Source organism: Palaemon carinicauda, chromosome 18, assembly GCF_036898095.1.
Source record: "Palaemon carinicauda isolate YSFRI2023 chromosome 18, ASM3689809v2, whole genome shotgun sequence".
Classification (NCBI taxonomy): domain Eukaryota; kingdom Metazoa; phylum Arthropoda; class Malacostraca; order Decapoda; family Palaemonidae; genus Palaemon; species Palaemon carinicauda.
The window spans coordinates 23,528,611-23,556,215 of record NC_090742.1 but is presented as its reverse complement, the minus strand read 5'-3'; the positions used below and the strand labels follow the sequence as shown (position 1 = coordinate 23,556,215).

Here is a 27,605-nt window from a genome sequence, read left to right as displayed (position 1 = left end):
TATTCTGAAAATATGTACGAGATCGCTTTGCAAGGCTCTTTCGTATCACTCACGCCGTTCGATCCCAAATGTTGCAACCTGCAGACTTCCCTGGGGCAGGTACCGAAGCCTCCAAAATGCTACAACCAAGACCTACAGATAGGTCGTGGCAACAACCTACCCGATCCCCGCCAATGAGCACTGAAATCACAATCCTGAAAGTGGCACGTAGGTCACCTTTATCAGATCAGCTCAATGTGCAGAAGACCTGATTGTGGGGAAAAGGCAAATGGGAGGAAATTACACAGAAAATAAAAATAAAAGACTACAACAGAAAGGTTACTTTACTTAAGGCTGTTTTCCTGGTGCTATCATACTGGAACCATGTGTACTACAGGACCTTCAAGATCGTTTTGTCGCAAACATTCTTTGGTATCGCTGTAGGATACATAAAATAAATCGAGGGAAAAAATTTATTGTGCGTCCATAAAAGTGGTTGAATCTAGTGATGTCATGACGCTGTGATCTACAGACGTAAAATATGTAATGAAATAAAAAACTAAAGAGCGTACATGATTTCACAAATAGAGGACTGAGACCTACTGGCAAATTAAAATAGGCATTACTTGTTTAGTTTATGAGAATAGACCCGTACTGGTAAGATTGAATCATGGTGTTTAGGCTGAAGCTGGAAAAGACACCATCGGCTAAATATTGTTCTATATCGGACAGTTCTAGTACCATTCTATCCGTAACTAGAAAATGAACGGCAATTCTAGATGTAAGAGTACACAAAAATTTTTATCAAAGACATCATCAACGACAAAGTTGCAATTGGAATCCAACTCAAACCACTTTACAATATCATGGTGACCTTTTAAAGACTTGTTATTAGTATTACCAGCTCCTCTTTATTTTGAAGCTCAGCAACTTTAATGAGAAGCAGCTAAGGTGTTTGATCTTTGGACTTTTCATTGAAAATGACACTTAACAATATCTTACGAAACAAAAATATAGACATAAAATAAAGCACTGAAATAATTATATTGTAACTTTACAAAGGGTCTGAGCAAAAAAATTTCAAGAAGTTTGACGAATATTGCAGGGAAGATAAGAGAATGACCGAATTCCCGTGAAAATTGTTCCATTGGAGAGGATAAATCCTCTTCGGTTTGATATTGGATGATATATTGAAACAAGTGGAAACAAAATGTAGCTTCTTGAATAATTACGATAACTTTATTTTAAACGATAATCTTAAAAAAAGTTTTTTTTTTCTTTCAAGTCTTGCTTAGTTTATTAGTCGCCTAAGAAAAGATTTGAAACTACTCTGACTTGAATTTATTCATAAGTGTACTGGATATAATCAAATGAGGGTTTGCTTGCTTTTGTAGGCCTACTTCAAAGCGGTCTGGAACAAGTGCAACTTGATGCTTAGAAACTAATGAAATTAATTTCATCCAGTTTTGCTACTGCAGTTTCTGTTGAAATATTATTTCAGCCTTTAAAAATAATAGAGTTTTACCTGGAATAGAATTGTTTCATATAAGAACTTCGTTAATTTCCACTGAAGAGAAAAGATTGGCTAAAATTGAGAAGACGGATTTTGCTACACTCCAATAAAGAAGTATGGACAAAATGCGGTGAGTAAATTTGTTTTGAAATGTTTTCGATATTTTCTTTTAGTGATAAGGCTCTATTATAATTGACAATTGATTCAGGAAAATAAACCACGAATGTCTACCCTGAATTAATCATGGCACGTAACTGATATATATATATATATATATATATATATATATATATATATATATATATATATATATATATATAGATATAGATATAGATATATATAATCATCATCATCATCTCCTACGCCTATCGACGCAAAGGGCCTCGGTTAGATTTCGTCAGTCTTCTCTATCTTGAGCTTTTAACTCAAAACTGTATTTCTCCACTCATCATGGCCCACTTCACGATTCATCGTTCTCAGCCATGTAGGCCTGGGTTTTCCAACTGTTCTAGTGCCTCGTGGAGCCCAGTTAAAAGTTTATATATATATATATATATATATATATATATATATATATATATATATATATATATACATATATATATGTGTGTGTGCGTGTATGTTTGTGTGTGCGTGTGTGTGTGTGTGTGAATTTTAGGAGTGAAATTTTGCTTTGTTTTCTATTATATGTACCATTTAGGTAAATAGTTCTTTCAGTACCCCTCCAGAAATGCACTGTAGGCCTTATTTAGGGTTCTTGGCATCGTCCCTTCAGCCCGTAACTGCACCTACTTTTTAGTTTTCTACCTTGCGTCAGTTCAATACTGAATGACTTCCCCGGTCCCAACACTGAGAGATATGATCCAGATTCACGAGTCCATAACCCATTATTATTATTATTATTATTATTATTATTATTATTATTATTATTATTATTATTATTATTATTTATTGCTAAAAAGTAGTTAACATCAACTGAATATTATTTTTCTTTCTTATTTTAACATGGGATCAATTTTATATTTTCCCAGCTCATTAGAATTTTCTGAAAATTGAGAATAATTTTTTTTTTAAATTCATTATATAAAAATAAATTCAGAAACCATTGGGCTTATAGCATCTTGCTTTTCCAATTAGGGTTGTACCTTAGCTAATAATAATAATAATAATAATAATAATAATAATAATAATAATAATAATAGTAATAATAATATTAATAATAATAACAATAAAAATAATAATAATAACCGTAAGGAAATATTTTACATAGATACTACGCCAGTTTCGTACCTGTGGTATAGTTTTACCAAATATATTAGTTAGTTATAGGCCTATGTTTATGTCAGTAGCCTTTTTTAATGCCATGAATAACAAGTGAGTTAAACCAGAGAGAATGATTGACATTCTATAACGCGAGACATCAATTTTCATTGTTCCAGTGTGGGTAGTTTTGACATCAATCCAAAACGAAAATGCGAATTTTTACTACCAATTACGTTCCTCCGTTTTTTTAAGAACAGGTTCATTGGGGGCTTTAAAAAAGGGCTGGGAAGGGGGGGTGGGGGGGATGGAGATAAACGATAATTAAGGACTTTCAAAACCCAGAAGAGAACATTCTCTGGTAACTAACCTTTTATGCTTTTCTCGATGCCCCCAACTGACTGCCTCAAAGAAGCTGGAATATACACAAACATTCTTCTTCCTCCAACTTTTTACGATCCCGGCGAACAGTGACGGTGCAGAATCTCGTTTCCGTTCTGTTACTGGCGAGACGGGTTAGCCTTGTTCTTGCGTAACCTCCTGACATTAATGGAATTTGGTTCATATACTAGAGTTCGTTAACGATGAGAGAAGTATGATTTCATTTCAATTAGCCAAGTCTTTGATAATAGAAACATGCAGATTAAATCCTGTGGATACAAATTTAAAACTTATTTTTCAGATAACTAATTGAATTGGTCACATTCTGTGCTTTAAAAGTTATGAGCTAATTGTAAGACATTAAATATATGAATATATATATATATATATATATATATATATATATATATATATATATATATATCTCAGAATTGGTTGCAAGTCAAATTAATCACTAACTATTGAACTACTGAAAAATCGATTGGTATATACAATCATACGCGCCTATGCCTATGAACTCAATGTATGTACTGTATGCACCAGATGTGTATATAATATAAATAATTGATTATGTATGCGTACCTGATTTTTTATATCAATTAGCATAATTTTAACTCGAATTTGTTTGACTCATTGGGATGGTTAATCTCCTCCTTTTAATAATACTATACTAGACCTTGAATCATTAACGAGCATTTTTCAGTTAGACTTTACTACATTGAATCCATCTCTGTCTGGTTACGGCTCATTTTGTCTTTGCCTATACATACACCGGATAGTCTGGCCTAGTCTTTCCATATTCTCCTCTGTCCTCATACACCTGACAACACTAAGATTACCAAACAATTCTTTTTCGCTCCAGAAGTAACTTCTGTACTGTAATTGTTCAGTGGCTACTTTATCCTCGGTAAGGGTAGAAGAGACTTTTTAGCCATGGTAAGCAGCTCTTCTAGGAGGACACGCCAAAAACAAACCATTATTCTCTGGTCTTGGGTAGTGCCATAGTCTCTGTACCATGGCCTTTCAAAGTCTTGGATTAGAGTTTTCTTGCTTGTGAGTAAACTAGGGCACGCTGTTCTGTCTTGTTTCTCTTCCTCTTGCTTTTTGAAGTTTTTATACTTTATATGTGAAGGATCTAATTCAATGTCGTTACTGTTCTTGAAATATTTTATTTTCATTGTTTATTCTTCTCTTGTAGTTTATTCATTATCTTGTTTCCTTTCCTCACTGGGTAATTTATCTCTGTTGGTGTCCTTAAGCTTATAGCATCTTGCTTTTCCCATTAGGATTATAGCATAGCTTGAAATAATAATAATAATAATAATAATAATAATAATAATAATAATAATGATAATAATAATAATCCACAGACAGTGGAACTCTCATACCCAATGCACTCGAAGAGCAAGAACACACTAAGTGAATAGGCTAAACCCGAATTGATTTAACCGTTATTTTTGTAAGCACATTAAAAATGTCTTCCAGGGGTTTATATCAGTAAGGAGAAATGTATGTAAGATAAACATGAAACCCTCACTAAAGTTTTGAAATTAGATTTCAAAGGATACTCAGAAAAAGATCGAAATACATCTGTGATGTTAATTGTTGATTATGTTGCATAAGATTTTTCATAACTCTGACCATCCTTTACATTCAGATCTCCCTCGACAATTCTATCCTGTTCGTAATACTAGGCAGGCAGTTAATTCTAATAGCCAGGCATTCTCAATCATGAGGCTCAATACTACACAGTATTCTAGAAGCTTTATTCCAGCTGTTACCAAGTTGTGGAATGATCTTCCTAATCGGGTAGTTGAATCAGTAGAACTTCAAAACTTCAAAGTTGGAGCAAATGTTTTTATGTTGACCAGGCTGACATGAGTCTTTTTATTGTTTATATATGACATATCTGTTTTTACCGTTGTTAATAGTTTATATAGGACATATCTGTTTTGACGCTGTTACTGTTTTTAGAATGATATATTGTTAATTTATTCTCATCATTTATTTATTTCCATATTTCCTTTCCTCACTGGGCTATTTTCCCTGTTGGAGCCCTTGGGCTTATAGCATCTTGCTTTTCCAACTAGGGTTGTAGCTTGGATAATGATAATAATAATAATAATGATAATAATAATAATAATAATAATGTAAGTGGAGTTTGGATTGGGTACCAATCAGGGTTAATTGACAACGAAAGGAAAATGGTTGAATTTATAGAGTCGAAATTTTTACAATAGACATATGCTGATAAAATCTTATGGTAATAAATATAAAACACATTTTTCAGAAAATTACTTTGATATGTACCTTCGTATATATAACTTTGCATTTAAAATAAACGATCTTTGTACAATAAACTTTAGCAAAGAAATGTAAATATTATGAACTAAGTGTAAAGTTTTACCACTTGAAAAATGATTTACCGGTTATGAGGTAACACATGTGTGTTGTTTTAAAACAAGCTGGCCTCATGCCAGCGATCGTTCATGCCCTCTTAGAAGCCTTTAGGGTACAACGTTATTTAGAGGATTACAGAATTAGTTTCCTTTCCTTCATTGTCAGAAGCTCTGCTACTTTCACGTTGTTAACATTTATTGCCGAAGGGCGATAGCAGCACCCGACGAAGATGGGGAGTTTGTCGCAGTGGGTGGGAGGGGTATCGCCTCCTTAGGGGTTATCTCCTCCCTAGGAGACCCATCATACACGGGTGTGCTTGGGAAACTGAAAAAGCAATAGAAAAAAGAAGTTCGAGAAAGCTTGGTAAAATGGCCTTGGAGGTCATAGATTATGCAAGCAAATGGTCTGAAGTACACACTTCGCTTACGGAGGAGCCACTTGTTACCTAAGAAGGAGCGGTCACTGACTCAGAGAGAGAGAGAGAGAGAGAGAGAGAGAGAGAGAGAGAGAGAGAGAGAGAGAGAGAGAGAGAGAGAGTAAAGCTATTGTTTTATTATTTTAGGAAATTAATTGGATTTACGTACAATATTTTTATTGCGTTATTGATACCTGAAGTAAAGATAGATTAGGCCTATCGGAAATGAGAAAATATTAACCATATAAATATCAGTATTGAAGTTTATTTATATATATATATATATATATATATATATATATATATAGGCTATATATATATATATATATATATATATATATATATATATATATATATATATGCGTAAAAATCACAGGAAAACGTGATGCTCAGATGCAGAAGAACCACAGGGAAAATGAAAATACGAAATATACGATTAAGTCCTGACTATTTCGTGATACTCCTTCAGACTCTGAAGAAGTATCACGAAACTAGTCAGGACTTAATCGTATATTTCGTATTTTAATTTTCCCTGTGGTTCTTCTGCATATATATATATATATATATATATATATATATATATATATATATATATATATATATATATATATATATATACATACATACATGTGTCCTTGAAAAACAATTGCTTTCTGTCCTATGTACGAGTTTTCTTTAATAATTTCTAAGGTTCGTCCATAACCTTTTATTGTTGTCTGCAGTTTTATTGAACCCTATCTTAGTTTTCCTCGTATTCATTTTTAGTCCTACAATTCTGGTTTCTCTATTAAAATCTTCTATCATCTGTTGCAATTCCTCTCATGATTCACTAAACACAACTATGGCATCTGCAAATCTGTGGTTGTTAAGGTACTCCCCATTAATATTAATTCACACATTTTCCCCAACTTAATTCTTAAAAGCTTCATGTAGGCACACTGTGAATAATTTAGGAGACATTGTGTCTCCCTGTCTAACTCATTTCTCAATCGGAATTTTCTTACTATCTTTATGTAGTTTTAGTATTTTTCTACTTCCCATATAGATATTTCCAACTTTTCTAACCTAAGATTCATCTATTTCTTGTCTTTGAAGTGCTTTTATTACTGCTGAAATTTTGACAAAATTAAAAGCTTTTTTATAGTCTATAAATGCCATACATAGTGGTTTGTTATACTCTTGATCTTTTCATTAACTGTTTAATCATATGGATATGGTCAGTTGTTCAATATCCACTTCTAAAGCCTGCCTGCTCTCTTGGTAGATTTAAGTCTAGCTGTTTTTCCGTTTGACATGATATGATCTTTGTAAATATTTTTTTATAATACTGAGAGTAAATTTAATGGGGGTGATATTTCAGGTCTTTTGCTTTTGTGTATCCCTTTTTGTGAATGAGTATAATGATAAAGTTTTTCCAAGCTGTAGGTATACAGCATTTTTGGAGACTTTTTTGTGTAAAGTTCACCGAGATTTACCCGCTATGAAATCTCCCTTTATTATGAAATCAATTATTAGAACATCTTGAGCTGCTTTGACTCTTTTCATGCCTTTTATTGATTTTTTCATTATTTCTCACAGTGTTTCTTTTGGTATTAATTTAGGTGTTTCATTATTTCTATGGGAAAAGTTATTTCTTATATCACTATTGTATAGCATAGTATAGAAATCCTTCGCAATTTCTATCACTCCATCTCTTTTGTTGATAATATTTCTATGTTCATTCTTTAAAGCAAATATATGTTGGCGCTTTGTTATATATATATATATATATATATATATATATATATATATATATATATATATATGTATATATATACATATATGTATATTTATATACATATACATATACATATACATATATATATATATACTATATATATATATATATATATATATATATATATATATATATGTGTGTGTATATATATATATATATGAGAAAGGCAGGTCATAGACGGACATAAAGAATAACAGAATGGGTCCTTAGAGATTGTAAAATTAGGAGGAAAAGAAAGAAAATTTCCTGTTATAGCCTGCCGTAGAAAGATCTTAAACAGACGGGAGGGGAAAGACACATTGGAAGCCTTTGTCCTGCAGTGGACTATCAACGGCTAATGATATGGCATATATATATATATATATATATATATATATATATATATATATATATATACATATATATCATCTCATACGTCTAATGACGCAAAGTGCCTCGGTTAGATTTCGCCAGTCGTCTCTATCTTGAGCTTTTAATTCAACACTTCTCTATTCATCATCTCCTACTTCACTCTTCACAGTCCTCAGCCATGTAGGCTTGGGTCTTTCAACCCTTTTAAAGCTTTTTGGTGCCCAGTTGAATGTTTGGTGAACTAATTAATCTGTCTTGAGGAGTGCGAAGAGCATGCCCAAACCATCTCCATCTACCCCTCACCATGATCTCATCCACATATGGCACTGGAGGAATCTGTCTTATAGCTTCATTTCTAATCCTGTTCTGCCATTTAACTCCCAATATCCTTCTGAGGGCTTTGTTCTCAAATCTACTAAATCTTTTGGAGATTGTTTCATTGTCATAGTATGACTCATATCTATATATTAACACTAATCTTACTGAAGTAATATATAATCTGATTTTATATGTAATTTCAGACGATTTGATTTCCAAATTTTACTTAACCTAGTCATTGTCTGATTTGTTTTTTTTAAGTCTTTCACTAATCTCTAATTCTAAAGACCCTGAATTGGAGAGCATAGTTGCTAAATATTTAAATAATCCCACCTAGTTAATCCTTTCTCCTTCCAATGATATTTCATCTTACATTGCATTCTCTGTTCTCATCATCTGTCTTTCTTCTATTTATCTTGAGCCCAGCCTTTTGTGATATTTCATGTATTCTGGTAAGCAAGCTTTTGTAAATCATGTGGTGTTCTGATAATAAGGACAGCATTATCAGCATATTCTAGGTCTGCTAGTTTCTTATCACCAATCCAGTCCAATCCTTCATCATCTCCGACTGTTCTACTCATTACAAAATCCACGAGGAGGATAAACAACATAGATGATAACACATTCCCTTAGAGTACTCCGCTGTTCACTGGCAATTCGTTTGACAGGACTCCACTAACATTAACTTTGCCCTTTCTATGCTCACTAGCATACTTAATCAAATTCACATATTTAATAGGAATTCCATAATAACGCAGGACTCTCCACAATATATATATATATATATATATATATATATATATATATATATATATATATAAATATATATATATATATGTGTGTGTGTGTATATATGTATACACACACACACACACACACACATATATATATATATATATATATATATATATATATATATATATATATATATATATGTATGTGTGTGTGTATGTGTGTGTTTGTGTGTGTGTGTGTGTGTGTAGAGAGAGAGAGAGAGAGAGAGAGAGAGAGAGAGAGAGAGAGAGAGAGAGAGAGAGAGTGTGTGTGTGTATGTGTGTGTAAACGCGAGTGCCTTTACACGCTTTTGAGCATAGAGAAATGAGCGTAAGCTAAAATGTCTAAATAGATTTTTTTTAATAATTTAATAAAATTGCAGAACTCTACCATACCAACACATGTACGTATTTGAATTGATAGATGACGTCATCAGACCGTTAGAATGAGTCCCATTTTGTTTTGTTTTTCAGCTTTGGAAATAATCTCTTAAGCGCAAGGTCACAATTAAGCCCATAAACGACATTGTTTTTCCTTCGCTTTGCAAGTCGTTCATTTAATTCTTTTATTATAGAAAACTATATTTTATATAAAGATGAAATAATTGTGATTGAAGGAGTGCTTTGCCATCTTTGTAATACAAGAGAAAGTTCATGTGTAGAGATCTTCAAGGTAACAAACAAGTAAACTCTTAGCTAGTCTTCTGTTTCTTGCAGTAGAAAGCAGTGAATATCATTTTTTATAAATCTAAGAATGGCTTTTTTTCTTCTTCTTCTTCTTCTTCTTCTTCTTCTTCTTCTTCTTATTATTATTATTATTATTATTATTATTATTATTATTAGTTCTTCTTCTTCTTCTTCTTCTTCTTCTTCTTCTTCTTCTTATTATTATTATTATTATTATTATTATTATTATTATTACTACTTGTTATATTGCAACCCTAGTTGGAAAAGCAGGATGCTATAAGACCAAGGACTCCAACAGGGAAAATAGCCCAGTGAGGGAAGGAAACAAGGAAATAAGTAAACTACCATAGAATTAACGAACAATTAAAATTAAATGTTTTAAGAGCAGGAACAATATTAGAATAAAACTTTCATCTTAAACTATAGAGACTTAAAAAAAAAAAAACAAGATGAAGAGAAAAGATAGAATAGTGTGTTGGGGTGTACCCTCAAGCAAGAGACTCTAGTCTACTCCATGACAATGGAAGACCATGGTACAGAGGCTATGGCACTACCCAAGACTAGAGAACAGTGGTTTGATTTTGGAATGTCCTTCTCCCTTAATTTTTAATCTCTTATACTTTTTGAAATCTATTTATTTACTTGTAGTAATGTTTAATATTCCTTAAATGGATATGACTTTTTTTCACTTATATTAGTATGAGACACACTAATCAACGTTCGAAAGTTTGAAATTCAAGTCACCGAGATAAAGCGTTATTATTAGGAAGGGTTAAACTACAGGAAGGGGTGTGAGGAGCCTATAAGTCTATCTGCTGAATCATGTGCAGCTATTGTCTGGCCCTCCTTGGTCCCAGCTTGAGTGAACGGCGGGGCGGGGAGAGGCTTGGTTGTTGATCATGCGTATATTTGGACACTTGTCCTGTCAAATTCCTCTGCCGTTCACGAGAGACCTTTAAACCATTTATTAATATATATTACTAACAGCAACAGTATAGGTAACGATATTACATCGATTTGGTTGATAATAGTAAAACAACAGCATTTATTAGTTTTATTTTAGCTTTTTATCCTTCTTATATTACCACATAATAAAATGATAATAATAACCAACTAATTACTAGCATTTCAGACTTTCATAGAGGTAACATTATGATGCAGAATCCACTTGGGATCTTAAAATTCAACTGATGATTTTGACTGGACGTGTTTTGATATATATTACATATTGATACGGAACTCAGAGAGAGAGAGAGAGAGAGAGAGAGAGAGAGAGAGAGAGAGAGAGAGAGAGATCACATCGATTAATATGAAACCAGTAGTTCAAAACAATAGCTTACATAAACAACGGTTACGTTACTAACTAGTTGTAGGTTTCTCATTTATAAATGTGTGTTTCTGTGTTTAATATATAATACATTCTACCTAGAGCTGGTAATTATTCTCGAAGGCAAGACGTTGGAGAACTTGGAGTGGGTAATGACCCACTCTGGTTCTATTTTAAGGGGAAGGTGTAGTTAGAACCGGTGAAAACGCTCTGCCCCGCCCGTGTCCGAGCCAAACAATCGAAAGTGAGAGGCATGACATTGCATCATTCGGTGCATGGGGGTTTTTCCATCCCCCGCCCGTTCTATGTCCTCATAAAAAAGAATCGTTTCATATTCTTTTCTCTCTTCAGCCTGGCAGATTACTTGTAGGAGGTAAGAGGAAGCCTTTAAAAGGAAAAGGCGTTTTATTAGTGTTTAGGATTCTACTAGGCTTTCTCTTCTGTCGTTAATTTTTATATATTTTATCATTATTACTACTAGCTAAGCTACAACCCTAGTTGGAAAAGCAAGATGCTAATAGCCCAAGGGCTCCAACAGGGAAAAATAGCCCAGTGAGGAAAGGAAATAAGGAAATAAATAAACAATATAAGAAGTAATGAAAATTTAAAATAAATTATTTTAAAAACATTAAACAAATTAAAAAAGATATTTGATATATAAACTATAAAATGACTTATGTAAGCCTGATGATATTGAATCATAAATTATTATCATTTCATACTTGCTGTTATTTTTCCATCGAGAGGATGATACTACATTAATATCAAGGTCTTTTTCATTTAATGTCTCTTGAGTGGAGATGTCTTCACGTGGATAACGGGTTTGTGTACTAGGTTGGTTTGCTGTGAGCGATCAAACAAAAATCTCACTTCACCAATCCGCAATTGGCCAACGTGGTACCACGATGACAACTGGCCAAACCCCAGACACGTATCAAGACATGTTTAAGGTCTTTGTCCTGCATTGGACTAAAAATGGCTGCATTTGTTGTTATTGTAGAGTAATATAAAAGTTGGACAAGGAACTGAAATTCATCTCGTTCAACTTCCATTGTATTCTTTTATTAATCCGTCGTGCCACATTTCGTGGGAAAATGTTATGATAAAAACGGTCTCTGAGCAGATCTTGTCAAAAGCCCAGGTAAAAGCTACGTTCGCTCAACGAACCGAGCGGAGAAGCTTGGCGTTAGTCAGATGTTGGTGAAAGTAAAAGTAATGTTAACCTTTTAGTTTTTGTGCTGGTTTTAAAACTGGAGTATGCCCAGTTGGTTGCATCCGGTTTGCTTAGTGACTTGGTGTTTGCTATTAAAGAAAGAAAAAGTTGATGGAGTTAAAAAACTTACCAAAGCGTAAAATTGCCGGTGTTTAGTCTCTAAAACAATTTATCGGGCATGTGGTTCATGAAGAAAAAGACAATGGAAATGTTTTGTCTATTAGTTTATTCAATTGTCACCCTTAAGCGATCTTTGATCAAAGGGAAAGCGTAACCTGGATGGACGAGAGATCTTTATTCAGATGATTACTCTTTTATAACCTTGCTGGTATCCGTGGTCCCAGAAAGACTGCTGCCATCCGTGGTCCCACAAAGACTGCTGCCATCCGTGGTCCCACAAAGACTGCTACCATCCGTGGTCCCACAAAGACTGCTGCCATCCGTGGTCCCACAAAGACTGCTGCTATCCGTGGTCCCACAAAGACTGCTGCTATCAGTGATCCAACAAAGACTGCTGCTATCACTGGTCCCACAAATACTGCTGCTATCAGTGGTCCCACAGACTGCTGCTATCAGTGGTCTCACAAAGTCTGCTGCTATCAGTGGTATCACAAAGACTGCTGCTATCAGTGGTCACACAAAGACTGCTGCTATCAGTGGTCACACAAAGACTGCAAAGACTGCTGCTATCAGTGGTCTCACAAAATCTGCTGCTATCAGTGGTTTCACAAAGACTGCTGCTATCAGTGGTCACACAAAGACCGTTGCTATCAGTGGTATCACAAAGACTGCTGCTATCAGTGGTCACACAAAGACTGCTGCTATCAGTGGTCACACAAAGACTGCAAAGACTGCTGCTATCAGTGGTCTCACAAAATCTGCTGCTATCAGTGGTCACACAAAGACTGCTGCTATCAGTGGTCACACAAAGACTGCAAAGACTGCTGCTATCAGTGGTCCCACAGACTGCTGCTATCAGTGGTCTCACAAAGTCTGCTGCTATCAGTGGTCACACAAAGACTGCTGCTATCAGTGGTCACACAAAGACTGCAAAGACTGCTGCTATCAGTGGTCTCACAAAATCTGCTGCTATCAGTGGTTTCACAAAGACTGCTGCTATCAGTGGTCACACAAAGACCGTTGCTATCAGTGGTATCACAAAGACTGCTGCTATCAGTGGTCACACAAAGACTGCTGCTATCAGTGGTCACACAAAGACTGCTGCTGCCATCAGTGGTCCCACAAAGACTGCTGCTATCAGTGGTCACACAAAGACTGCTGCTGCCATCAGTGGTCCCACAAAGACTGCTGCTATCAGTGGTCACACAAAGACTGCTGCTATCAGTGGTCTCACAAAATCTGCTGCTATCAGTGGTTTCACAAAGACTGCTGCTATCAGTGGTCACACAAAGACCGTTGCTATCAGTGGTATCACAAAGACTGCTGCTATCAGTGGTCACACAAAGACTGCTGCTATCAGTGGTCACACAAAGACTGCTGCTGCCATCAGTGGTCCCACAAAGACTGCTGCTATCAGTGGTCACACAAAGACTGCTGCTATCAGTGGTCTCACAAAATCTGCTGCTATCAGTGGTTTCACAAAGACTGCTGCTATCAGTGGTCACACAAAGACTGCTGCTATCAGTGGTCACACAAAGACTGCTGCTATCAGTGGTCACACAAAGACTGCTGCTGCCATCAGTGGTCCCACAAAGACTGCTGCTATCAGTGGTCACACAAAGACTGCTGCTATCAGTGGTCTCACAAAGTCTGCTGCTATCAGTGGTCTCACAAAGTCTGCTGCTATCAGTGGTCACACAAAGACTGCTGCTATCAGTGGTCACACAAAGACTGCTGCTATCAGTGGTCACACAAAGACTGCAAAGACTGCTGCTATCAGTGGTCTCACAAAATCTGCTGCTATCAGTGGTCACACAAAGACTGCTGCTATCAGTGGTCACACAAAGACTGCAAAGACTGCTGCTATCAGTGGTCCCACAGACTGCTGCTATCAGTGGTCTCACAAAGTCTGCTGCTATCAGTGGTCACACAAAGACTGCTGCTATCAGTGGTCACACAAAGACTGCTGCTATCAGTGGTCACACAAAGACTGCTGCTATCAGTGGTCACACAAAGACTGCTGCTATCAGTGGTCACACAAAGACTGCTGCTATCAGTGGTCACACAAAGACTGCTGCTATCAGTGGTCACACAAAGACTGCTGCTATCAGTGGTCACACAAAGACCGTTGCTATCAGTGGTATCACAAAGACTGCTGCTATCAGTGGTCACACAAAGACTGCTGCTATCAGTGGTCACACAAAGACTGCAAAGACTGCTGCTATCAGTGGTCTCACAAAATCTGCTGCTATCAGTGGTCACACAAAGACTGCTGCTATCAGTGGTCACACAAAGACTGCAAAGACTGCTGCTATCAGTGGTCCCACAGACTGCTGCTATCAGTGGTCTCACAATGTCTGCTGCTATCAGTGGTCACACAAAGACTGCTGCTATCAGTGGTCACACAAAGACTGCAAAGACTGCTGCTATCAGTGGTCTCACAAAATCTGCTGCTATCAGTGGTTTCACAAAGACTGCTGCTATCAGTGGTCACACAAAGACCGTTGCTATCAGTGGTATCACAAAGACTGCTGCTATCAGTGGTCACACAAAGACTGCTGCTATCAGTGGTCACACAAAGACTGCTGCTGCCATCAGTGGTCCCACAAAGACTGCTGCTATCAGTGGTCACACAAAGACTGCTGCTATCAGTGGTCTCACAAAATCTGCTGCTATCAGTGGTTTCACAAAGACTGCTGCTATCAGTGGTCACACAAAGACCGTTGCTATCAGTGGTATCACAAAGACTGCTGCTATCAGTGGTCACACAAAGACTGCTGCTATCAGTGGTCACACAAAGACTGCTGCTGCCATCAGTGGTCCCACAAAGACTGCTGCTATCAGTGGTCACACAAAGACTGCTGCTGCCATCAGTGGTCCCACAAAGACTGCTGCTATCAGTGGTCACACAAAGACTGCTGCTATCAGTGGTCCCACAAAACAGTTGTTACCAGCCAGAGCGCCCTTCTTTATAAGTTCTGTCTTGACCTTTTTTTTTTTGAGGGGCGGGGGGGGGGGGGGGGGGCGGGCTTGGGGGTTTTTAGGCATTGCAAACCAGTAGGTACTTATTAAAAAGGAGAAAGCTATGAAAAGTAAACGAAATATTTCTCAAGAACATTAATTGGTATATGGTACCCACACACACTTATACATATATGTGTGTGAATGTATATATGTGCGTTTGTGTATACATGTGATATATATACATATATATTTTAAAACTATACCATGTATATATGTATGTACAAACAACATATGTATACACATACATATGTATATATACACACATACATACACTCATATATAGGCTTATATACACACACACACACACACATATATATATATATATATATATATATATATATATATGTATATATATATGCCATGTTCATTACCTGTTCTTTAATCCTGCCCATTCTCTATCAGTTCGTCGAGTTTTGAACTAAGTTAATGCATACTACAGGGCATGACGTCACAACATTGGGATTATATTCTTGACAGACAGAGATTGTAATTGAATCACTCCACCATTTTCATGTGCAAATTAAGTCTATACAGTACATTACTTTACCTTAAATTCAATCAGGCTTTGCTGTGTTAAATCATTGCTATCTTTTATGATTTTCATCATGCGTGAAGAGAGAGAGAGAGAGAGAGAGAGAGAGAGAGAGAGAGAGAGAGAGAGAGAGAGAGAGAGAGAGAGAGATAATATCACATGTGAGTCTTTTATCTAATAGAAAATAGCTCTTCTAACCATTTCATTCTCTTCGATTTTACTAAATAACAGAAAACATCTAATATATATATATATATATATATATATATATATATATATATATATATATGTATATGTATATGTATGTATATATATATATATATATATATATAAATATATATATATATATATATATATATATATATATATATATACATATATATATATGTATGTGTGTTCATTTGTGTGTGAAATATACCTCTCTCTCTCTCTCTCTCTCTCTCTCTCTCTCTCTCTCTCTCTCTCTCTCTCTCTCTTTATATATATACAGGTATATATATATATATATATATATATATATATATATATATATATATATATATATATATATATATATATACGTTTTTGGTAGTTTTCTACTTCCTAACAACTTTCTAATACGATGACATAACAGATATCCTCAAAAATAAAAGCCGTAGTTAAATAATGAACATCGTTCAATCATTTTCTCGCTTTATCATTACTTCTTCTGGATGTGGTTTAATCATTCTCTTTTATCACGTTTCAAATGCACGTTATAGGCTCTTATTGTTTTATTTTTTGTTTCTTTTCGTATTGTACCTTTCTGTTTCGTGTAGTTATGAGAACGAAATGTTTCGTTCAGCCACTGAGCGACTGTTACGGTTCGAGTCCGAAGCATGCGACCGTTTAATGATGTTATTTTCGTAGCAATTTAATATGTATTTTGTTCTTATATTGCTCGAAAAGCAAATTGATTAAAGCTTAAATAAATTCATTTCGCCATTGCTCTGTTCTGGCATCATGCATTGAAAGCGAAAGAAGGAAAATTATAATTAAAAGCTAAAGAAAACTTTTGACAACTGCAAGTGCAAGCCTTGAGTTGCCTGGTTGTGAATTTCTGGTAATGAAAGAAACACTGCATTGCAGCGATATATACATCTTTTGGTAACTTTTACAGAGAAAGTAAAGTGATAGATGAATGTTTTTTTTTTTTTGTCAAAGATTTTCTTTTTATCTTTTATGGTACAATGAGAAGCCATTTAATTCACATATTTGCTGCAACTAATTCTCAAGACTGTAGATCCTGGCAATAGGACATAAGGCCTGGCCGGCTCACGTAATCCAGCTTATTTCATATTTGGTCAAATCAAACACTTTTCCAGATCAGTTTATCTTGAATTTTCTGATCTTTCAGTATTTTTTTCTTTTCATAATCTTCCAAGCTTGGCTTTTTTTCCAAACCAGATAAGCTTATAATTCCAAACCAGTCAAGATGATTTTTAAATATATTAAGGTTAATTTTCTGAAATATCCATTTTTCTTTTCAAACAATCCGATATGTTTCGAAGTCATTGCAAATTCAGGCTTCTCTCCTAGAGTGCCCTTCGGCCTCCAAAACAAACAGTGAACTCTTACGAAGAGGAGAATAAAAAGCACACCAGGTTTACTTAAAAATCTTATAATTAACTGATATAATTTTATAATGTCTGAACTTAAAGGTATTACAGTGTTTAGCTGAGCTATGTTTCCTTGCTAAATCTGCCTACATTGCTCCAGCATTTTCGCAAATGCTGCGAATAATACTGGAAAAAAGATAGTCTTCAAATTTGACAATTCAAGATAATGCAAGAATCCCAGATCATAGTTTCATTCTTATTTCCTAACAATAATATATAAGAAACAAATACATGTAATTTAGATTACTACTTCTAATTCATGATTAATAAACAACAATATAGACAGATATTAACAACAAACATGGTGAAGTATGTCAGTGTTTTTTTATTTGGGGAGCAGCTACCTGAGAAATGGCGTACAAGTAGTGGTCTTTTTTTTTTGGGGGGGGGGGGGGGGGACTATAACGAGGACCAGCCCGTACAGATCATGAGTAGCCATTGTAAGAATTGATCCTCAGGAAGGGAGACAAAAAGCTTAACAATAAATATCTTCAAAAAAATCAACATTTCATAAAAAATAACAGACTAAAGAAATGTGTATATGTTAGTGTAAATCTGACATACTGAGGTTGCGTGGCTGTGATATCCAACAGAGTGAAAGTTTGTGAAAACTTAGACAATATTAAAAAACGCAAGTTCAGAGAAAACTTGTTTGACCAGAAAGACTGGATGGTTAAGTGGCAGGTTTAGGAGCTTGAGTTCGTATGCTGAAAAGGTTAACTGGGGGAGGGGGAGGTGGGGTCACTTTCAGAAAAGAAAGCGCCATACTTTTTAGAATCAAAGTTTCATGCGTAACTTGTGAGTTGACTTGATGAATTAACTATGACAAGAAAAAAAAAGCTTTGTGGCTTTCATCTCAGAATTCTCGGTTGAACAAAGGACCTCGTTAGATGTGCAGGGGAAAATGTGCTGAATGATTGAGAATCGTGTTCAGCATTTAAGTTCAAATAGGGGAGTAATTGTGTTTATACCTATTTACAATATACACATTCACATAAACTAATGACAATAAGTTAAGAAGTTGGTTCAGCAATTCACCTCAAAGTAAATTGGGATTTGCATGAACTTGATCACCAGCACCGAACCCACTCCTCTCCTTTTGGGCCTGAGGACCAGCTGCTCCCATCGGCCAAAAGTATAATGTCTTGTGATAAAGAGTACTTTTGATCACTTTACAATGTGGTGGGGGAACTGTGGATAACAAGAAAGAAAGGCAGATATATCTTAAAGAGTAAAAAAGTTGAATATTTATATTATATACAGGATCTGGGAAACAGCTGCACTGCAAGGCAAGAAGTCACAGGAGACTCCTGCCACAGGAAGACTAGAGATGAAAATGAGGATGGGGTGATCAGCTACTTGAAGCCTTCTTTGATCTAGAAGCTGCAGTAGGAGCGGGGGATTTCTTTGTTCTTGCAGCAGGGGCAGCAGCAGCAGCAGCAGCAGAAGATGCAGCAAGACCAACACGGTTATCAAAATCATCATCGACTTCCAATGATGGGAGACCACTATCATCATCATCTACAACCAACTGAAGTCCAGAACCACTTGTTCTGCCAGATGGTCCAAAACCACCTGCTCCACCAAAACCGGGTAAAGGTACACCACCTGCTCCTCCACCAAAGCCTGGTGCAGGAGCACCACCTAATCCTGCTCCCCCAAAGCCTGACGAAGGAGCACCTCCTAGTCCACCTCCACCAAGACCAGGTAAAGGTACACCACCTGCTCCTCCACCAAAGCCTGGTGCAGGAGCACCACCTAATCCTGCTCCCCCAAAACCTGACGAGGGAGCACCTCCTAGCCCAGATCCACCAAGATCTGGTAGAGGAACTCCACCTGCACCGCCACCTGGGCCTCCAAAACCTCCACCAAATCCTGAATCACCTGCTGAACTATCGAAACCACCTCCAAAGCCACCACCTGCTCCTCCCAGACCTGAGTCACCAAATCCTGCACTGCCAGCTCCAAATGAATCACCACCAGCAGACAATGGAATTCCTGATCCTGCTGGCAAGTTGTCACTATATCCAGCACCAGGACCTAATGGTTGCGCATTAAGTGAAAATCCATCCAGGTTACCCGCTGATAGCTGCTGCAACTCTTCAGCCGTTGGAGGATTATCATACTGAACAAAGAAGACCTCAGGGTTGTGTTTGACAGTAGGTACTTCAATAACCTGCTGGTCTGGTAGCTGTGGCCTTTGATGAAGAACATAAATTAGAGTTTTCTGTTCTGTGCGGGGAGGCAAAATTGGTTGTGGAAGAGGTGCCGGTGGAGGGGCACGGATGAAGACAATCTTGTAATGCTTGCGAGGAGGGCCTGCAGCTATTGGTAGTGGAGCAGGTGGGGGTTCGGGATGGGGTACATTTACGTAAATGGTTTTCGTAGGACCTCCATGTCCACCTCCTCCTATTCCATGTCCACCCCCTCCTATGCCATGTCCACCCCCTCCTATGCCATGTCCACCCCCTCCTATTCCATGACCACCTAAACCATGGTCAGCGATAGGAGGTGCACTGTAGCCAGATGAAGGTCCTGCTCCACGGGATCCATGGACTGGCTGGAAGCCACCAAATGTTGGAGATGGGTGGTCAGGTCGAGGACTTGAATAGACCACTGAAACAGTGATTGCCACGATCAGGAACCGCTGAAAAAAAAAGAAATATTCCATTTGAATAATCTGTTTGTTTTACTGTGAAACTAACAAAAAGTTTCCAAATGTGAAATACACACATCTATATGCTACTGAAGTCTAACACCAAGTAGAGAGTATTTCTTTAATGTTAACAGATGTGAATAATGATGACTATGTTTTGATTAACTTTTTGTTAGACGAGCCTTTGAATGCGACGGCAGTTTTATTTACTCGTGAGGATAGAAAATATAGAAAAACTCACTTTATAAGGTTCATACACATTTTCCTATGTTTAATTGAGGTCTCGGCAAGAGTCTATAGAGGTAGTTACGAGTTTTTACCTTTAAGCGTAAACTAAACATCAGTGGGTCTCAAAATTTTGCTTTCAGAAAGAAATGTAGTTTCCTTTAAGGCTTTTTGTAATCGTAAAAGATTTTTTGCGAGAAGAAAAAGAAAACTGTAGAGATTGGTGTTTTATGATTATCATTTGAGATACTAATTAAGATTTTACTCGAATCTAATGACTTATGAATCAATCGGATCGACTGATTGACTGACTACTGTCTAGACTGACTACTGTCTAAACTGACAGAAGTGACGTCATAAATAGAAAAGAATGATAGTTAATGTCAATCAAAGCTATTGAAGGAAATTGTACATAAGTAAAAAGTTATTGATAATCACAACCATATTATATTGAGCTGACCTGTCTTTTGGTCCAATGCCGCTACCCCAACCACTACGTCTCTCTCTCTCTCTCTCTCTCTCTCTCTCTCTCTCTCTCTCTCTCTCTCTCTCTCTCTCCTCACACATGAATGAAAATATAAAATATTTTTTTGTTGTGAAAGTTGCGCGCGCTTTCTCCAATTGCCAGCTCGGAGAAAACCATGATATGATCAATATTGTTTTTATTGTCTTGAAAGTAAGCCCAGAGGTGTGAGCGTGAAGTCTGAAGGCGTGATAAGCATAAAAAAAAGATAAAATTCACTGCAGCCATATCTAAACATGACAGAATTGTCATAAGATTAAGCATTTTATCATGGAAATGTCACTTGGTGATGTTTAAGAGGTATTTTGTCGTGCTAGTTTATTGAAGTGCTTCGCCATACGCACACACACACCCACACACACACACACACACAGAGAAAGATATATATATGTATATATATATATATATATATATATATATATATATATTATACACATACACGCGTGTGTAATACTTGTATTTATAGATACACAACACATGTATATATATATATATATATATATATACATATATTATTTTTATATCTATATTATATATATATATGATTTTTATGTCTATATATATATATATATATATATATATATATATATATATATATAGAAAACATTCATATACACACACACATATATATATATATATATATATATTACATATTTATGTATAAATATGTATATGCCGTATATACATACATATACATAGATATTAAATATATGTATACTATACATACATATATACTTATATATATATATATATATATATATATATATATATATATATATATATATATACATATATATATATATATATATATATATATATATATATATATATATATATATATATGTATGTATATATCGTGCTCACAATTTTCACACTTATTCCATACTCGGACTCCCTCACAAGAAATATTTAAAAACTTCCATGACACATTACCGAAGCTATTTACTTCACTATTCTCAGTAAACTACATTTTTTTTATCTTATGCTCTCTCTTTGTTGTAGAATAAACTTGCAAGCAACTGCGCCATAAAACTTTCACTAGCAGCCGATGAAAACTTAACGATAATAGTTCTGAGTTTATGCAAGAGTACTTCTTCGAAGGTTTCTGGATGTAAACGCCGGCATGTAACACTTATCTCACTGCTTTCTCGGTCACTTCTTCTTCACAGTTTCGAGAGAATGGGACTATGCATCTATCTATTTTATCACTTGACATCGCATTTGCCGACTCGTGCCGATGAAAAATAGCAATGAGTATGAACCGTCTGGCAATTGGAGAAACTGATATCGCAGCGGTCTTACATAAAGAACTGTTCCCCACTTCTTGTTACTAACCATGTTGACGGTTGCTGGTCGTCTGACTGGAGAAGGGAAGTGTGTTTGTGCGATCGAGAGGAGGACGCACTCGAGATCTCTGTTCCTGTCTCCTTTCACTCTCCTTCTTAGGTGATGTTGTTAGAGAGTCCGTCCCTCTTCACCAAGTGTGCCGCCCGCGACCCTGTCACCTCCTCTTATACCCACTCTCACTTGTGGCCAAACCCACTGGAAGGGCCGCCCCTTGGCCACCAGCAAAAGTCCAGCCCCGTTAGCCCAAGTGCTGCTAGCGAGAGCGAGCGGCCGCAGCAGTTGCACAGCAGAACATGACGGCACTCCTGGCCTGTTAATGGCGGTCACTGGGAAGAAACATCGTTCATTCAGTATTCTCTTGGTCTTCTTGGTTTTTCGTGAAGTAGAAAACTGTTGGCAGTTATTGGCATTTGTTTAAAGGTGGCACTACGAAAACTGACAAGGTGCTTCTTTTATCCAAGTAGATCCGGGGTAGCAGCTAGACGAGGCTGAAGTTTTTCCCCTGTCTTCGTTTCAGGTAAAATGATGCACAGTTTTTACTTCAGGAAACACTTGAGCCGAAGAAAATATCTTGAGCATCTCGATAATGCAAAACGGAGTCTTGGAATGAACTCTAAAGATTACTCTTTAAATCTCCTTCCTATGAATATGGAGTGTGCATCTAGATACATAAAAGAGAAGTATTATAACAACAAGCATAAGACTGTCCTTTTCCTCTCAACGAAAGTGGTGAAAGATATTTCAAGTCTCACAACAGCGAGAATCACAGGATTTGTGTCGGCGTCACATTACATTCTATCTCGGTCCACCTGTTGATCAGCTCAGGTCAGGTGTGTCTGGCTTTAACCGCGACTGACAAACGGGGATTAGTCTGCCAATTTTAACAATGTCCATGTTCACAGAAATCTGAAGCCTTCTTTGAAATAATGATTTCGGTGGATTCTAGCAATACCATTAGTGCTGATTCAAAAATGTTACACACATTTTAAAGTTTAAGGGTTACTCATGAAAGGCAAAGACAAGGGACAGAGGCAACGCTCTAGGACTGACCATATATACATATGATCAGCACCCAAGCTAGGAACAGGGAGGGCCAGGCAATGGATGCTAATGATTCATCACGTAGACTTAATAGGCTCCCCTAAATTCCCCCATCCTTAGCTCAAAAGGTTGGGGGAAGTTGCACAAACTACAAGAAATTATCGAGTTTGAGCGGGTCTCGAACCCCTGCCCAGCAGATCGCCGGTCAGGGACTTTTCCAATAGGCCACTACAATCTTGAATATAGTACTGAGACATCCATATATTTGGATCTAAGTTTTCTTGACTTTCCTTTTACATGATTAGTGTCGTAAAACTTTGACTATTGATAAATATTATGACAACAGAGATAGCAGTAAAGGGTTGTGGACTCCTTGAAGTGGGTAGTGAATCCTTCGCCTTAAACTGCTGAAGTAATTCCGTGTGGTATGAAAGTCTCCTAATGGCTAGAGGTGTGGAGCTCGCAGCGCCATCCCCAATAGTCATTGTACTAAAGTAGAGAAAAAGCAAAAAATTTTCTTAGGAGGGAGGATAGCAATAAAATATTATCAAAATGAAGCAAAGAGAATAAATTAGAGGGGCTCCTAGTAATTAGACACATGTAGATATTTTAAGTTATTTATTTTTATTGTACCATATACGCAAATATATTTAGATTTTTTGTATAGATTATAAAAGAATAGTACACAGTGTTTTTCTCAACTCATACTCTTGAACACACACACACACACACACACACACACACATATATATATATATATATATATATATATATATATATATATATATATATATATGTGTATTTACATATGAATATATATATATATGCATATATCTACATACATATATGTATATATATATATATATATATATATATATATATATATATATATATATATATATATATATATATATGGGTAAATACACACACAAACGTAAATATATGAATACAAACGCGCGCACACACACACACACATATATACACACACATATATATATATATATATATATATATATATATATATATATATATATATATATATATATATACACCCACGGTATATATGACACGTTTGAAAACTCACGCATGCATTTTTGACCGAAACCAAGTGAGCATCCGATAAACCAATCAGCTAATGACCCAGCCAGCGAAGCATATAAAAAAATGTCACGTTGCAATTGACCGCCAACATTGATTGACAAAGGCTTTGAAAATTGGAAAAAAAAAATGATATTTTCAACCAAGTGTGAACAGCCTCGAGCTATATTTCGTTTTCACTTGTAACGTCTAAGTTTTTTTTTTTTTTTTTTTGTGTGTGTGAAGAAATAAGTCCATTGGCCGCTTTCCAGTTGTTTGCGATATCGTTCCAGGCAAGTTCCAGGCTCGTCTGTACGATTGCCGTAGGACACTGTGCCCTTGAGGTCGTGCGAACAGACGGAGGAGGAAAGACCTTGCTTCGCTTTCGTCATTCAGGAAATTATTTAGACGATACTTAAGACTAAAAGAAAATTAGAGGTTAGGCGTTTGGAGAGTTCAGAGAACTCTGGTGCTAACTGGTATGTTTTTATTATTATTATTATTATTATTATTATTATTATTATTATTATTATTATTATTCGGAAGGAGACCTTCTTTAATACAATTTTCATTAAAAGTAATGGCTCCCGATGTATTATTATTATTATTATTATTATTATTATTATTATTATTATTATTATTATTATTATTATTATTATTATTATTATTATTATTATCGGAGGGAGGCCTTCTTTAATACAAGTTTTATTGAAAGTAATGGCTCACGAAGTTTTGTTATTATTATTGTTGTTGTTGTTGTTGTTGTTATTATTATTATTATTATTATTATTATTACTATTATTATTATTATTATTATTATTATTAGTGTGTAGTTATGCAGTCTAAATATTATATGTCCATGTAAGTCATTTAGATAATGAATAAACGTATGCATTCTTAATTTGATTTTCAGTGATAAATAGGTAGATAGATAGATAAGTAGATAAACAGGCAGACAGACAGACAGATATACATTCTAAAAATACAATCAAATATATATTTAAACAAAATTAAGGCTGTAATTTTCCCCGACTTTTTTTTTATTCATCCGTCCATAATGTAGCACATGACAATTCGCACATTAATTCCGTCTGCTGAACACATTATAATGATGTGGGAAAATTATGAGGATTGGAAGAACACATTTATTTTGTTTCTTTTATTTTTGAAATGTCCAAAAATAGCTGCATAATGACCAAGTAATTTCGGGAACTCGATGCGCAGTCCTTTTTTTATTGCACTAATTTTTGCACCATTGATTCTATTTTGTTTTTCTTTCTTCGGTGCCAAATTAATTTATTAATTTAGAGGCTTTTTTTACAGCACATTTGATACTTTTATTGACTAGTTTATTTGAGTACTAGTAAAAATAGCTTTGCATTCCATTTCAATATTAATTTATAACTTAATATTTCAGGCCAGGAGTAAGTGTTGGGAATGTATTCCTAAATATAACATGTTTTTTTTTTTTTATTATATAACTTAGCAAAAACCAATGAAACCCTCCAAAGTAGAATTTTATTATTGGGCTGTGATTAGATTTGATATAATATTTTCCAAGAGAAAGAAAAGCTTATAATTTTGTGGGCTCACAGTTAGGAGATGAGAGCCTTATTGACGTTGATGATAAAAAAAAAAAAATACTTGTTAATTACATCAGTTTCACTACCAAATGGTGTACACATCACATACATATAATATATTTGTATCTGAGTGTGGATACCTTAACAAGATTAAATGGTTTGAGTATTGGCATGATCAGTAAGGCTGTACTGATCAAGACCACCCTTACTAGGTTGGTTTGCTGTGAGCGATCAGACTAAAATCTCCCACTATCACCAGTTTGCAGAGGCTAACTGGTCAAACCCCAGGCATAATTAAGAACATGCCTGAGGCCTTTGTCCTGCAGTGGACTAGAAACGGCTGCATCTGTTGTTGTAAATATTGCTGTATATTATGTATATATAGTATCATATACTATGCATTATGTATATACAGTATACGGTATCATATACTGTATATTATGTATATACATTCTACAGTATTTGAGAATTATATGTACTTGTAGACACACTGTATATAATATGAATATATATAAATAAATTACATATATGCATATCTATGTGTGTACGCAGAGAGAGAGAGAGAGAGAGAGAGAGAGAGAGAGAGAGAGAGAGAGAGAGAGAGAGAGAGAGAGAGAGAGGGAAATAATTCGAAAGTAAGATTTGTCGAAGCTGAAGGAAAAATAGCAATAAGCAATAAAGGATTTCTCGTATTAATTTTACCGTTAATTTATAAGGGGGAATTTATTCCAAACAGAATTTTATTATCATATCGTGATAAAATCAGAAAAAGAATAATATCCAATTTATAAATAAAAGAAAGCAGAAGCTATTTTTTTTTTTTTTTTTTTTACATTCATTTGTCTCTGCGTAAGTTCATTGTTGATTGAAATGAACTTGAACATCTTTGGCAGTCATCTCTCTTTAGTTTTATATTAAACAAGTGTTCGCGACCCGTCAAAATGACGACTAAATACTTAGATAGATATGCACATACACATTCAACTCTTTCAAAGCCCCTCCCTTTTCCTAAATACAACTCGGCAGTTTGTGTAATTTGTGGGAGGTTGTGGTTTCCGAGTGAACCTCTCAGGGTAACCATATCTCACTAGGGTATGACTACTCCATCTCCCCCCTACCCTACGGACGGGGAAAGACTGAGTACTCATACGTCTGGCAATGCCACTGAACGTGACCAGAAAGAAATGTTTGTGTGTATATATATATATATATATATATATATATATATATATATATACATATATATATATACATACATATATATATATATATATACATATATATATATATATATATATATATATATATGTGTGTGTGTGTGTGTGTGTGTGTGTGTTTGTGTGTAATATAGCCAGACACGTTGTTCTTTATTATATAGGAAGACGAGGTATCGTATGCATTTTATTTCATTTCCAGGTGGATTTTTTTTTTCATAATTTTCATCGT

The 27,605-nt window shown here is 35.5% G+C and overlaps 2 protein-coding genes across 2 annotated transcripts; one reads left to right on the top strand and one right to left on the bottom strand.

Moving 5' to 3' along the window:
- The first annotated feature begins 1,617 nt into the window (after window positions 1-1,617).
- On the top strand, window positions 1,618-19,058 carry LOC137657223 (putative uncharacterized protein ENSP00000383309). Its single transcript, XM_068391565.1, has 5 exons — window positions 1,618-1,622; window positions 12,739-12,982; window positions 13,360-14,421; window positions 14,844-15,457; window positions 18,971-19,058. Exons 1-5 carry the CDS (start codon window positions 1,618-1,620, stop codon window positions 19,056-19,058), a joined length of 2,013 nt encoding a protein of 670 aa, XP_068247666.1.
- LOC137657715 (uncharacterized) lies at window positions 18,095-22,613 on the bottom strand. Its single transcript, XM_068392144.1, has 2 exons — window positions 22,447-22,613; window positions 18,095-20,354 (listed from the first exon to the last, which is right to left on the bottom strand). The coding sequence occupies exons 1-2, from the start codon at window positions 22,447-22,449 to the stop codon at window positions 19,059-19,061; spliced, it is 1,299 nt and encodes a 432-aa protein (XP_068248245.1). The 5' UTR covers window positions 22,450-22,613; the 3' UTR covers window positions 18,095-19,058.
- Between the last annotated feature and the right edge of the window lie 4,992 nt (window positions 22,614-27,605).

What these genes read in the sequence shown, in the direction of transcription:
- LOC137657223 (XM_068391565.1), top strand. An exon ending in GCTATCAGTGGTCTCACAAA is followed by an intron (nt 14,422 to 14,843) that starts GTCTGCTGCTAT and finishes GTGGTCCCACAG; the next exon opens with ACTGCTGCTATCAGTGGTCT. An exon ending in ATCAGTGGTCCCACAAAACA is followed by an intron (nt 15,458 to 18,970) that starts GTTGTTACCAGC and finishes TATTATATACAG; the next exon opens with GATCTGGGAAACAGCTGCAC.